The following is a 15,279-nucleotide window of genomic DNA, read 5'->3' as shown; positions in this document are numbered from 1 at the left end:
TCTCGAGTAACACGAGGGGGATTTCTTTTGGTGAGGGATGACGGAGTCGTTTGTTAAAATGCTGATTTAAATACGTCAGACGGCGGAAATTGAAACAACATCGCTTTTGTGAAAACCCACAGTTGACCCAGAAATCTCTAAAGAAAGGGGACAGATGTCTTAATAACATCATACTAATCTGTAGGAGAATAATGTACACGCAGGTCTCATTCGGTGTGCTTATGTGTGTTTAGTTTAGCTGCGTTTCATAAATTAAGAATCATTCGTTTCAGATTATTTGTGGAGTTTTTGAACTCAGTCAACAAACTGTTCAACTTTTATTTCATATGTTAAGTGCTAGGAATCGTAATGCAGATTCTTGCATCCTGATTTCCTGAAATAGGTTGTTTTTCACCTGAAGGCGTACGTTTTTGAACAAGATAATGTGTATGTGATGCCATAGAGTTGATGAGATGATAGATGCAGCAATATATTTAGGTACGCTTACAGATCCCTCCAAAATCTCATTTCATCTGTCAAGTTGAAGAGCGTCACTGTTACGGCGCACACATCCATGAGAATCTCTCATTTTAAGATTTTGCCCCTGGGGATCAATTGAACATATCAAATGATACACCCAGTGTTAGAATAATGTCTCTCCAGTTTTTATGTGATAAAACCCCCAAAAATTTCAGAAGATTCCAAGTCTACCAGCTAGTCTTATATCTCAGTCCTCCTTTTATTCCAGATTCATTGAATGTGTAATTATTAGACATCGCTTATGTTAATGGTTCAGCCTGCAGTTGTTTTATCTAGATGTTTGACAGTCGATGTACACTTTGTCTACAATATTACGTTCTTCAATCATCGGACCTTTTATACACAGACAGCGTGATTTGTTTATTCTTTACGTTGTGGCGGTGGTCTGTGTTAGTGGGGCGTGAATCAGAATAAGCTTGCGAATTCTCCTGCTGAGGCCGGCTGCCGTTGATGGGCATAATGAGGAGAAACATGGCCCACAGAAAGCTCTATCTCGCCGTATACTGGATGGCAAATGAAGACATATTGAGGCGTGGGGGATTCTAACGCTCGCCGCTGGGCTATTAATTACTCTTTTGTTGCATGCATCTGTTGAAAGACATGACACCTCACCGAGCACGAGAAGTGTTTGATGAAGCCAGGCAGCCACTACAGCGCTCGCCACTCCTCAATGCATTATTCATGGTCTTTAGATGCGCGGCTCGGACGACGACCGCCGCGTTCCTGAATTTTACAACTAAATCAACACAAGGTTGAGTTAAAAGTAACACTAAATGTGTTGTCCTTAACTAGACCCAGAGATATGGTCAGTTTAGAACAGATTGTGTTGTTGTTTAGCTCAACAGTGTTTATGAGATAAGTTGACTGTTTACCACAATAGACACATATTTTATTATTTTTTATGCTTTAAAATTGGAGCTGGAAAAATGTTAATGTTATAATTACAAAATGTGTTATGTAAAAACAAATGTTAAATTCTTTTGCAATTCTGTCTTAAGTAGATCTGTGGTTTTCAGTAAAATTACCCTTAAAACTAGACACAAATACTGATGAAATGATTTTACAGACTGTGAGGACCGCTCAGAGCGGTTATGAGTATGATGTAACATGACAGTTGGAGACGCATGTTAAAAGACCTCAGAAAGGCTTATGCGTGTTTTCTGTGTACCTGCACCCAGCCTGTTATTGTGCCCCTGCTGAGATGTGAAAGATGAGAGAGAGAGAGAGAGACAGACGTTTCTGACTGGACCTCTCTCTTATTCCCTCTGTCTCTCATTCTCCCCTTTGTCTCTATCTCTTTCACTGAACACTCGGCTCAGGAGTGACAAGTCCTCCCAGGCATTTATGCTGCTGATAGTTATTAGTTTTGTACAGAAGTCTGTTTTGATTTCCCCTCACAATGAGAGGGAGCGCGTGGCTGAGTCATGGGAGCTGTATTGATTTCTCCTTACGCTCTCATTCCACAGCTAAGGCTCCTCGCTCTGCTTTTCGCTCTTCTCAGACAGCAGGCGGCCAGTAATGAGGCCTGGGGTGAACCTATATCACCCAGCCATTACTTCCTCCATCCCCTTCATCCCACCCCATGCCTTCTCCCACTCTCAGCACTGTAAATAAGCATCAGTGGAGGTGTTTGCACCCTGGCACTGATCCAGGAACTGTCTGATAGCTTATATGATTAGCTTTAACTGTCTGTGCTTTGTTACGACAATGGAATATTATTCTCACTAGATTTTTCTGATGAAAATAATAAATCAAAATAATATAGGTAAACAAATATTTTTTGTTTAAAATTTATGGGAAAAGGTTTTTTATTAAAAAAATTCCTTATGTTCTTATGAATGAATGACAAGTGACCTATAGAATATGTATGGGTTCATGTTTTGCAAATCGAGGTACAAATCCTAATTGCATTTGTTCCTATGGTCACACTTTATTTTAAGGTCCAATTCTCCCTATTAGCAAACGACTTTTGCAAACCAACAAACTCCTAATATTGTGCTTATTAATAGTTAGTAAGGGTAGTTATTGGGTAGTATTAGGGACGTAGAGTGTGACAATGCGGAATATGTGCTTTATAAGTACTAATAAACCACCAATATGTTATTAACATGCATGGTAATAAGAAACAATTTATTAGTGGAAATTGGTCCCTATAGTAAAGCGCTAGCATTCATATTTGTATTTTTATTATAATTGATGTGACTATGTACAAAAGTTCTTAATGGGTAGATGCAATTAATACAATTCCATTGTGGTGCATGAGATAGTTAACCCAAGAATGAAAAGTATTTGTTGTTTTTGTAATTATTATTCAGCCTCATGTCCTTTTAAACCCGTAAGATCTTTCTTTCTTCTGTAGAACACAAACTAAGTTTTATCTAAGAATGTCGGTAACCAAAAAACATTGGACCCCATCGACTTGAATTGTATGGACACAAAACAATTTGTGACATTTCTCAAAATATCTTATTTTGTGTTCCACACAAAAAATTGTCATATACAGGTTTTGAATGACATAAGGATGAGTAAATGGTGACACAATTTTTATTTTTGGGTGAACTCTCCCATTAACTCTCCACAGTGTTGCAATATGAAATAAAATTTAGATTTAAGTTAGTAAACATGGTGTAAAAGTAAGTCGCAAAATAAATAGCTTGACCTATCGTAGAGCTGAACAGTTCTCAGAGGTTGCAATAGCGTTAAAACCCACATGCTAACAATTTTGCAAGAAATCACACAATTATAAGATAATTATCAGAGCGAGAGAGTGGTCAAGAGTTCTTCTGTATTAACCGTTTCTCGCTATGCTGGCCAAAATTTGCCTCACATTTTTGTTATGCCGCCTGCCATGTGGTTCATAACTGCGTTCAGCTGAGTTTCACACACTGCCCTATTCTGTAAAATAATAACCAGCGACACAAACCACCAGACGGGACTGATAATGGCTCACACAGAGATTTTGTGTCAATGTCACAACAGAAATGTAATACGGTGCACATTCTTGCCATCGCTTTGTTTTTGTTTATATCTCATTTCTCACTTTATCTGGCCATCTTCTTCTTTCAGTCTCTCAGTATGTCTTCACAGCTTTATTTCCTCCTCTCCCCTCATCCTCCTCTTTTCCTCCTCTTTTTTTGAGAGGCTGGTTTGTTGGTGAGTAACATGGATTGTGAATCTGCACGTAGCAGGGCTCGGATGCCGCTCTACCGTGCCAGACGGGAGGCTTGTTTACTGCAGACGGAGGGACACTGCATCCTGGCTATTTCAGACCACTGCTGTTCCTAAGCCGGGTGAGGGGGGATGACTGTGCAGATGCCTTGTCTTGGCAGAGGTGTGCGAGCGCGTGCGGTCCAGCACCTGAAACTCCCCCTGCGGCTCAGCCGAGGGCTGATGGTGTTTACGCGGTCTCACGTTACTGAGGTCAAGTTCGGCCAAAACACCCTGTCTGGTCCACGTGACAACCAAAATAAAAACATAAATCAAACCAAAAACAAAATCCATAAAATCCACGGGCCACCAGAACGATCCCACCTGTCTTTGTCTGGTGCAAAATCTATACAAACTGGATTGTGTTTCGTCATAATTTAAAACCGCAGCCGAAGTTCAGATAATAGCCCCCTTGCTGACTGACCCTTTAAAAATCATTTTGTGCCCAGACACCCAAACATGTCTGTTTACCAAGAAAGTCATACCAGGTGGTGGTAATGATGCCACGATTTGATGTAAAGTTTTTTTGTATAGTAATGATAATACATCAGTACCGTGCTTCACAGACTGTTCCTCTTAAATTTTAGCATCTTGTTTTTGTGCATTCCACCTTGTACAGGTTGTTATTTAGTTTCATCTTTATTAATGTAACAGGTGCCAGCTTGTTAGAACAGGAAGAAATGTATTTCTCCCGGAGCACTGGCAGATATAAACTGAAACACACAAGAGGGTACAAGTATTTGAAGTCATATGAACAGGGAATAAATTATACAAGACATACTAGAATGTTTCTTGGCTGCTTCTGTCTTCTTTTTCAAAAAGAGAAGACCTAAAGTTAGACATCCTTGAGGTTTCTGCCACATGATTGAAGGTGATGCCCATGAATAATGCATGGCGTAGGGAACTCTCGTCTGGAGCTTTTTATAGAGCCACAGCGAGCTTGTGTGCGCTAGCCTCACAGATCTGAAGATCAACAAATGGGAACGGAGGAAAACAAGAACATAACAAACTGCAGCGGAATTTTGAGAAATGAAAGAATTGCTATATTCAGAGATGGAAAGTGGCGGGCGTTTTGATAAGAGAAGAAGAAAAAGAGGATTTGTGAGCTAGCGCTGGTATTTAACCTCGTTCTCCGCCAGGCTTAAAGATGTCAGTTAACCCAACGTTTTTCTTGTTTTCTTCTTTTTACTATCTCTCTCTTTTCTTTTTCTCTGTTCTCTGTCTCATTTTTACCAAGACACGCAAACCCTTGATTAGCCGGCACAGCTATTATTGTAAGTGTCACAGGCTTTCAAATCACAGAGGTAATCACTGAACACAAACCTGATATATTTGCAAACACGAGTGTCCGCCAAAAAAAGACCCCTCATCGATAATCTTAAACGTAGATGTATCGCTTTTTATTGGCAGATGAGCCGGTCATAGCTTGCTAGTTAGTGTCATTAGGTTAACGGCGGAGGCCGTCTCGTAATGCCGGCGAATGAGGCATTAGGTGCGAAATCTATCGCCCCAGTCTCCGCTGTGGAGGTACAGGTATAAATTGTGGATTAGAAAGGGGGGAATGTGTCTCTTTTTCCCAGGTAGCGCAATTAGGAGCGCCGGCTTAAGCTCGCTTCCTGACAGAGCTCTTGTGTGTGGCTTATGCGCCACAGTTCTGCCTGTTGACTCCACAGAAAAGAGGCTTCGAAAGGATAATGAAAGCGGCGCTGTGTCGTTCCCCCGGACAACATAATTGAGCTTTGTTCAACGCCCCAGACTCCCAATACACCTTCACTGTCTTGTTTTTGAAGAGACCCCCCTCCCTTTCTCAAAGGAGAGCCTGGACTACATGCTGCTTATTTAACCTAGTCTCCACAGTGTGGTTCAGCCACCCAGCGCGTTACGTTTGCCGAAAAACAACATTGATCCGCAAAACAAGGCAGGGATTTATTGTTGACTTCGGGCATGGAGTGTAAAAAAAATTTCAGGGCATTTTGGGTAATTTCAGCCAATGTTATAAATACACTGCCTATGCCCAAAACCTGGTGAGGTGCCATGTTATTTACAGCCTTCTAATATAGCGTTTTATCAAAAAATAAACCTTGTAAGTGAGCGATTTTGATTGCTCACAGAACTTGAAGAGGATTTTATTAGTGGTTGTCTTGTTATAGGATAAAAACATTTTGTTAAAATAATATATTCCAGTAAGCCTGAAATACTTGGCACACACTTGAGCGTAGTATTGAATGTTAAAAGCAAAGTTTGTCTTGCACCATTTTTGTATTTTCAAAAGGCATTCTGACGGTACATCTTCTATAAAGAATTTATGGGATGCTGTTAAAACCAAGATAAAATTAGGTCCTTTAGAAGGCAGCACAATTCTGCTTGTCTGCTTTTTAATACAGCCTTCGAGTCTGAATCAAATTCATGGTTCCTTAAAATGCAGCCTATGTAGGCAGCTCGCTAGATGTTGAAACAGAGTCGATATTGTGGCTGTTCTTGAGAAACAAACCCTTGAAATGTTTTGATTACCTGCCTTTTTGCTCTCATTCGCGAGACTCGCCGTAAGAATGTTGTCTGTCCTTATCTGTCAAGCTGTAGGTGAAATCTGTTTCTATTAATCTGTTTGTGTGCAAAGCGAGGAAAAAAGCCCTTTCCGAATTGTAATAAAGGCAGCCACCCTCGATCTTGCTCTCAGACTGTCTGCCCATCTCCCTCTCTCTCTTTCTTCCTCTGTCTCTCTTTCACCGCTTCTCATCTATGCTTAGCACGCGTTTGCAGTATGTGTGAGTGTGGCTGGAATTCATATGAATGTCTCGCCGCAGGGAGAGAGGGCCGAGTCATTGATATGTACAGGAGTACTCCTGATAAACAGCTCGCGCCGCTGAGAATTACCCAGCCATTTGATACATTCTGATGATGAAAAAAGGGAAAAGAAAGAAAAAAGATCTTGAAACAAAGGATAGACATAAAGACCGGGTTGGTAAACAGTGAGAGAGATTGGCAGTACTATGTAATTTTCTGTCAGTCAAAATAATATATTCAAGCACAATTGTATCTTATAGAGCGTAACCACATTTTGTGTGTGAGCGAAAGAGATAAAGAGAGAGAGCGGGAAGTGGCGCACGGCTCATAAACGCCGTAATGGCTTTTCATGGTTGCAGTTTCAGGGGTTAAGGGTGGGCTTATCTCCAACAGCTGAAATTTGGTTGGTTTTTGTTGGGGATGCTGTCGTTTTTGTTTTTGTTTCCCCGCCATCTGATTCGCCATTGTTTGCCTCATTCACTCTTAATGGGCTGGAAAAGACTGGAGGAAAGACGTGCTGGTCGTCTTGGAGAAGATTGCTGAAATAAAGCGGAGATAACGCAGACAGTCGGTTTAGAGATGTCATCCCTCCGTGTCCGGACAAAACCGGATTTGTGTTTTTCATGTTGGGCTTCTCATTCAAACTTTCTTGTAATCCTGTATTGTGCTCTATTGTTGTTTGTCTGAGGGTCAAAAATCTTGGACTGCTAATGAAAGTAGTATATTTTGTCCATTCCAATGAAATGTATTGATACATATAAATTATTATCTTACATTTATTTACAGTATATTTGTGTATTTTATATACATTTAGATGTTAATCTAATGTAAATTATTATAAATCCCGTTCATTTTACAAAATACATTTTGTATAACCCAGCATGCACTTGAGCTAATATTTTCTCTGCAAAATTGTGCAAAAACCTGGCGATCTGTGCTATTCCAGCATGACGAGAATGTTCCAGCAGACATTCTTGTGGGCTTCAGTTGGAGCAAAGAAATCTGACCTTTTGTTCAAAGAAGTTAACATAAGCAGCAGAAATTTGTTTAACTGATAAGTGTCCCAGAAATGGTGTGGAAACATATTTATTCATTTATTTACACATTAAACATTGTAGAATTATGTTTAGACATTTTTTCTGAATCTCAAATCTTTGTTTATATACAGATTGAAATGAGATCTCAGTCCCAGAGTCTCGCGCTGTTTGGAAGCAACAGTCCTGTCCTTTTGTGGGTGAAAAAGCAAAAGTTTTACTATTGACATTGTAAGAACATACACTTTGTGGCCAACGGAAGTCGACTGTCCTTCACTAAAGGATCTTTTGAAAAGTCCATTAACATTAATCATCATTATGGTAATGTTGAGGCAGCGTGGTGTCAACACCTCACTGAAATCTCTATTAAGCTCAAGTGCAGCAGCGGATTGACAGATTACCCCCCCCTCACGTTTTTTCTTTCTCTCTCTCGTGTATTGTTGGCCCCTTTTGACAAATACCTTAATCTGAGTGTGCACATGGGCTGGCATGCCTTTTAGGGATGGAGTGGGTCCTTCTAAAAGCAGATGAATGAGTGGCATGGTTGGCTGCACGGGCCAGCTTCTCTGTTCCCAGGAACAGCCTTCCACTCTCCCATGATACTCTCGGCATTATCATTTCTTTAGCGGAGGCCATTGCCTAGCGTACGTAGCCGCTCCTGCTGCTAGTGTCGCATGCCCCTCCGACACGGTTGTTAAACCTAGCTGAAGAACCTAGCGGTCCTGTGACCTGTTTCGTGGGGGCGGAGCCAGACAATAAAAGACCCCCATGATGGAAAGTAAGAGGTAGAGGACAGTACAGCTGCTTTAATTACCACTGATGTGAGGACTTAATATGATTCTCTCAGGTAATTTCCTTTAAATTTGAACTAAATTAACTGAAGAGAATTTGAACGCATCCCATGTCTTATTAAAGGGATGGTTTGCCCAAAAATGAAAATTCTGTCACCATTTGCACCACCTTAAACCTGAATGACTTTCTTTCTTCAGCAGAACACAAAAGAAGATATTTTGAAGAATGTTGGTAATCGAACAACATCGCTTTTGTTTCCATACAATAGAAGTCAATGGCTAACGCTGTTGTTCGGTTACCAACATTCTTCAAGATATCTTGATTTGTGTTCTGCAGAAGGAAATAAGTCCTACACGTTTGACTATGTAGTGCTGCTTCATGTAGAATCTCTGGCGAGGGACCTTTGGTTCTTTCAGGTTTGCGTCCTAATGGGGGGCTGCGCTTGGGCCACACTGACAGAGTAACTCCTGGCTATGATGTACGGCCTGGAGTCCACCGGCGAGTGAGAGAGTTCAGATTTATATGGGTCGGTCTCTAACAGCTCAATAACACAGGCCCGTAATCTACTCGGGTTTCAAACACGGCGCTGATTTACGAGCCAGCACGCCACTCCGGCATTGAAATGAGGTGTTCAGCATATGTTTTGTTGACATAAATTTCAAATTTATTGCCGTTGTCAAAACTGACTGTTAGACAAAGTCGCTTATTAACTGAGTAAATGGCTTGAGAGTTTTATGCCTGCTTCCTTAATGACTACAGTCAGTCTGTTTCGGGCACACGGAGTGTCCCCCCTCATTCTTTTTGTTGCTCTCGCACACACACCGTCTATAGTTTCGGTGGCAAATCCAGAGCACAGCTGGTTTGTGAGGCCTGGGGGGAAAAGAAACTGCCATAGTTCACACATAGGAGGTGTGTGGGTGGAACAGGGGAGCATATATGTCCCATAAAATCTACAGAGGCTTTACTTCTGGTTGTCCAGAAAATAGAACTTGTAATAATTGCGGGGGCAGGTGCCCCGACGACTTGGCGTTTACAACGGGGTCCACGGTGGAAGCGGGTTTGAGCGTGTCACATACAGGGTCACACTCTCTCCTCAACCACCTGTAAAAAAAGAAGCACAAGTTAATAACCTCAGTCTGTTTTTCAGCAAACTGTAGCAATGCACAAATATTATTTGTATAATAATTAATATAATAAAGTTGTTCTTGCACAAATTATTTCAATGAAAATTCCAACCTGTAATATGTAGTGAAAGTCATCCTGCTCAAGGTATCCGGTGTACCTTCTATCAGCTCTCAAACGTCCCCCCAGGGTCCAGAGGGTCAATCTGACAGTACGTTCTCTCTAATCAGTTGTAGCGTTCTCTCCTCAGACCTTAGCAGAGGAACAATGGCTAGATTGAGGCCACACAAAGGCCTTTGAGTGTCCCCCTACAGTATCTCTGTATTCTCCACATTAGCCCCGATCCCAAAGGTGCTCAGACCTCTGGCTTTTCCCAGCTCCCCCTCGCGCGCTCGCTCGCCCGGCCGTCTTTTGAAGTGGCCTTTATCCTGGAAGGCGTTTACAGGCCTTTTTTAATTACTCGCAACTTGCTAAAGGGCTTTGCTGCCTCATTCTTCTCTTTGTTTGTCGGGTCCCCACAATCCCCATGTAGAAGACAGCCATCAGGACTTTGGATGCACTGCGAGTTTTCTCTCACCCCCCTCCATTGTTTATTTTCTGAAGTCTTCTTTTTTCGGCTCTCAGCCTCCAAATGGTTTTCCATCGGTTTTGTTTTTCTCACTGAGGTTAAACCGCACTTCCTTGCTTCATAATTCTTGCCACTATTTCCACTTTCTGCCAAATCTGGTTTATGAGGGGAAAAAATAAAAGCTTAAATCATTACGACCCAGCATGCAACGTCGATGCTCTGGACTTCAAACGAAAACAAGAGCGTTTGTTTGATAACAAAAATAGTTTGAGGTTAGTTATAGAAGGATATGCACGGATAATGAACTCATAGCATTCAAGCAAATAGCTTATGGATTTTACTAGCGTTAAAAAAAGTAATTTAAAGAAACAAACATAAACATGGTCGTGCAATGCGAGTTAGCTATATAGTACAAATAGAAAGTAGAGAGAGTGGATGCTTTTGTTTCTCATTAAAGATGTATACTTTTGGCACTAAAGTGCAAACAATGAGCTAATTACCACGCTGGAAACAATTACCGAATGCTGTAAGCATGCTAATAAAAACCAAATCAGTTCAGCACTCGCAGCGATTCTCCAGCATTCGCACAGCGTTCTCGCATTGTTTAAAGGGTGTTTCTGCTTTGAGCGGCTCGCAGCTCCACCGCGACCATAAAACGACTTACCTGCCGTGAGCGAGTTTTACAGTATATTCCTTACGGATGGTTGTGGCTCAGTTTTCAGCTAGTTTGAGTTTGTTAATCCTCCTGCTTTGACATATGATCGTTTCTACTGGTTTATTAGTGATCGGATGCGATGGGTCAGAGGATTAGCGCAGCTGAAAAGATGCAGATGCTCGGGACCTTTTGTTGTCAACCCTGAGAAAGACACACATGAGCATACGTTAGTTAATTCTGATCTACTCATGGGTTAAGGGGTCAAACGAGAATGCTAATTTACAAATGGTAAATACATTGGTGTTAGTTTTCTTCTTGGAAACCGAAACCAAGATCTTTATCTTTTCCTGTACTTGGTGCATACTTGCGTTTTGGTCAGTCGGTTTATCTATATGTCTAATACTTACCCATCAGTTTAAACAGCATGACACTTTTGATCGTTCAATCTTCCCTAAAAACCCTGGTTTTTATAATTACGAGAACAAATGTTTCACTTTCAGCCTCATAAAAAGTTGACCCCCTGTTTGTAATGGAGCCTGCAGCCAAATTCTCCCTGTCTTGCAGTGGCGTTAAATTCACTCTTATCTCGGGGCTCATGACCATTTATATGTTCCTGTTTAGATAAAGGGCCCCTTCATCCCCACTCACGGTCCCGAATGAATGAACAATAGGACTTTGAAACCTCATGCCATTGATCATTTCTGCTTGTAAAGCATTTTAGGAGTTCTTTATCTGAAAAAAAAAAACGTCCCGATCATCTAATGTGGTTATGAACTCAGTTTTGAAGCACCTTATTGACACATGATTGTTAGTTGACACCTGATTGTTTGACATGCAATGTTGCCAAAACATTGAACAAATGTAATTAAAATATATTAAATTATTTATTAAAAAAGTCAATAATTATAATCATAATAATCATAATAAAGTTGCTGTTAGCAGTAGTATTCGACAAATATTTTAAATAAATATGAATAATAATAAAATATTATTATCATTATTGTTGTTGGTGGTGGTGTGATTATTATTTTTTAATTGTTATTATTATACATTAAGTATACATTATACTACTTTTTTTCCCACAAGAAAGTCTATAGGTTTAATTCTTACTGTCTTATGAGTATTAAAACTGTCTCATCCTGTGTTGGAGGAACAGTAAGCTTGTCTGGCAGGAGGTGAAATTATACCGTTCTGTCTTCGCTATTTAACACTATTTCTAATCTCCAAGTAGATTCAGGTGCCTTAAACGCCCAGTTTTTTGTGTGAGTGACATAAATTGTGTTGGCTGATGTTATTTGTCCTGTTTCTCCCTGCAGGAAGCTACACAGTGGAATGAAGACCTACGGTTGTGAGCTTTGTGGCAAACGCTTCCTAGACAGTTTGCGCCTGAGGATGCACTTGCTATCTCACTCAGGTAACATGCATGCTCGCATCTGCACTAGTCTGTTTACACATTTGCATTTTGATGGTCTGTGTCTATCTTCTTCAATTTATAGCCCATTGGATGCTTGGCACGTTGAGCTTTATGGATGGGGTCTATGGCTAAGACCTGTATTTCAGTGGAGCAAAGAATGATGTTCATTTGATATGCATTTGCAAAAAAAAATTGGGGGTCCACTAAGAACAATAAGTCCTATTCAATTTATTTAATTTATTTTCTCTGTTGAGTTTTCAAGTTGGCAGAGTTTAGCATTATATGCTATGACTGCCATTTATAAATATTATTCATTACATGTCTTGGCTTGCACCATTTTTTGAAATGTACAGTTTAGTAGTAGTTAAAAAGCTCCCTTAAAATGCACCATTCGGCAAAGATTTATTCATTCACCTCAAAGTCGACACTAGATAGTGTGTACTTAGCTTCATGTTTTCAGTTATTTATTAGCCAGTTTGATTTGTGTAAATCATAAAAGGTGTGTGTGCATTGTTTATTTTTTATAGTTCAATGGGGGAAGTGAATCTCTTCTTTAAAAGAGAAGCGCTCTTCCGTGATCTGCAGTGTATTTGCTTTATATAGAGTCTATTAAAGCAATGGGACCCTCAGTTTCCTCTGTGACTGCTAGAATCACAGACCAAAGAAGTCAAAAGTCCTCACAAACACACACAAGGGTAAAATTTCCTTGTTGTTCCTCGAGTTTATGATAATTAAGAGCTCTTTATTGAGGTAATCGATTCCACAGTAATTTGAGTTTTAGATTAGATTAGTTAAAAAAAACCTCACCGGCAAACCAAATAACCAGAGACTTTCAATTTCGCACAGTGGAATATTTTGACGTCAATATCTTCATATAGTGAGATGAGATTGACTTTTTGCAGTGCCGTTTAAAACCACGCGGAGTGGAGAGATGAGTGACACCTCATGCTGGGCCGCCCAATTCAATTCATGCACGACTCAGCGTGGCAGACGCTGCTGTGTAAGGAAATATCTAATGTTTATTTTAGAGGCCGTTCAAATCCCAAGATGCATGTTCAATAAGAGACTCTGTGGAGATATTGTAGTACTCATGCGCTCATAATGGCAGCCCGTGGTGCATGTACCGCACAGTGACATTTATGAGAGCTGTACTGTGATAAAAACAAAGAGGCCGGGTCTGAACTCTGATGAATACCTCTGTTTTGTATTCCGCACTGACACACAGCATATGCCTGTACTCGTAAACAAGTATATTCTGTGTCATAATTCAGACATTCTTATGGTAAACTGGTTTTGATATTATGACTTCGGATAATCCAAAACACAGAAACTGGGTTGCATGAGACCATTGGCCAGAGACCTTTTTCCCCCAAAAATTGTATAGCCACTTTCTTACTCAGGCCTTCGACGAACATAAGGACTGCGGTACCTTTTGATTTGTTGTTGGGTACTGATACTTCACCCTCTCAGGATTCTCCTCACGACTCGCACCTAAAAAATGATTCTTTATATTTTTGTTAATGCTTCATCTTCCTGTTCTGTATCTTATATTTATCTTGCTCTTCATTTTTGTCTCTTCATCTTGATCCTCTTCTATTATTACTGAACTTAATATTAGAATAGATTTGTATCATAAAGTAGTAAAATTACCCGGAATAGTTTCTGTTGGTTTTAAAGGTTATTTGTGGCGTTCGCACCTCAGCCAAAACAATTTCAAACCACTCTCGGATAAATCGGGTGTGAAAACACCCTTCAGAGAGGTGGCCAACCACAGTCCTGTTGGTTTAAAAGTTGACAAGTTCCATTTTCCTGTTTTCCTCGTCTTTGACGTCACCGTCATCAGGGAGAGCCAAAACGGAGAATGGCAAAGAGTCAAATGGCAAGCGGTGCTAATCACGACAGCAGTTTTGCTTTTGAAAGAGCACAAGTACCAGTCATAATTCCTTAAGATCTTTACCAAAGAACCAGCTCCAAACATCCTCCCTCAGCAACCAGAACAAGCGAGCAACGCGAAGCGGCTTATTTTTAGTGCATCAAAACAGAACACAAAAAAACCCCAAGAACAAAACAGTTCCAACGTTCGTATGCACGGCTCTTGACACACAACGCTAACCTGGTTTGCGTTCGTAGCAGTCTGGCTCTTGAGAGCTTCACTCTTGTGTAATCCTCAAGCTTTTCAGTGGAAACACTTTTATAGACACAGACAGTGGCAGAGAGACGGCACGGCTCTTTGATTTTTTTTGTTTTTTTGTTTTTTTGTGCTTTGTTCTTTCATTGCAAACTTTCTGTTTTTATCCTTCCTGTTCTGAGCGTTTTGATTTTTATCAGCGCTCGCAATGTTGACACCAACCAAGAGGCTCTGCCCTCCTCCTCCGCTCCGTTGTCTTCAGATGGAGAAATGGTATTAAATATGCCATGTGTATTGTGGTGTACCATTTCGCCCCCCCCCCAGCTGGTGCATGCCGTCTCTGTTTGTTTTATTGTGGACTTGGCAGTGCGCCAGTCTGGGCCGGCTGCCACAGCCCAGGGTACAGTATGTACAGTGAATGTTACGCCAGCTTTTTTCTTTCCTGTGTTGTCTTTTTTCCTAATTATTGTTTGACAGCACCGTGCTGGTTGTTTTTCGAAGGCTTGAGAGGCCTCGTGCTGGAGGTGGAGTTTGTTGGCGTTTGGCTGCGCGAGCGGGTTTGGCTGGTAGAGGAGCGAGACCAATAATAAAGGCTGAAATAGCGCGTGCTTGTGTTTTTCCTCAGGTTAAGGTCAACGTGGTCTGCGAGCTGCTGGGTTGTGAGGCAGCGTAGCGGTGAAGCAAAAAAAAGATAAAGTGACTCAGCCATTTGGAGCACGGCTGTGCTATTAGTGTTATGCGAGCTTCCCTTGTGACTTCAAAGACTGCAGTGCGTGGTCTGGGCAGGCTAGCCAAGGGAAATGTTTTGATCCATTTTTGAAAGGCGAGGCAGAGCATTACGGCAGGATTACAGATCAACACGGGCTGTTTGCCATATATCATTTGAATTTTTTTACTAGGTTTTTTTCTACAGCTGTTAACATCTATAGCTGTTGCATCCAACTTTCCAAACAAATGGAGGTCAACTTAAAGTGACGTATAGTATGGCCGATGCTGAAGTAAATAGACTAATGGTCGAATTGAACCATCACTCACGCACACACTTGTGGACCGGGT

General features: G+C 40.9%; 1 protein-coding gene across 2 annotated transcripts in view; it reads left to right on the top strand.

Moving 5' to 3' along the window:
- Positions 1 to 15,279, top strand: part of zbtb16a (zinc finger and BTB domain containing 16a) — a 91,748-nt gene that overhangs the window by 26,565 nt on the left and 49,904 nt on the right. For both annotated transcript variants that reach the window (XM_056732013.1, XM_056732012.1), the window contains exon 3: positions 11,998 to 12,095. In XM_056732013.1, coding sequence (XP_056587991.1) covers positions 11,998 to 12,095 — 98 coding nt within the window. The remainder of the gene's footprint in view (positions 1 to 11,997; positions 12,096 to 15,279) is intronic.

This window comes from Triplophysa dalaica, chromosome 19 (genome assembly GCF_015846415.1).
Source record: "Triplophysa dalaica isolate WHDGS20190420 chromosome 19, ASM1584641v1, whole genome shotgun sequence".
In the NCBI taxonomy this organism is placed as follows: Eukaryota; Metazoa; Chordata; class Actinopteri; order Cypriniformes; family Nemacheilidae; genus Triplophysa; species Triplophysa dalaica.
This window is presented reverse-complemented; position numbering and strand designations above follow the sequence as displayed.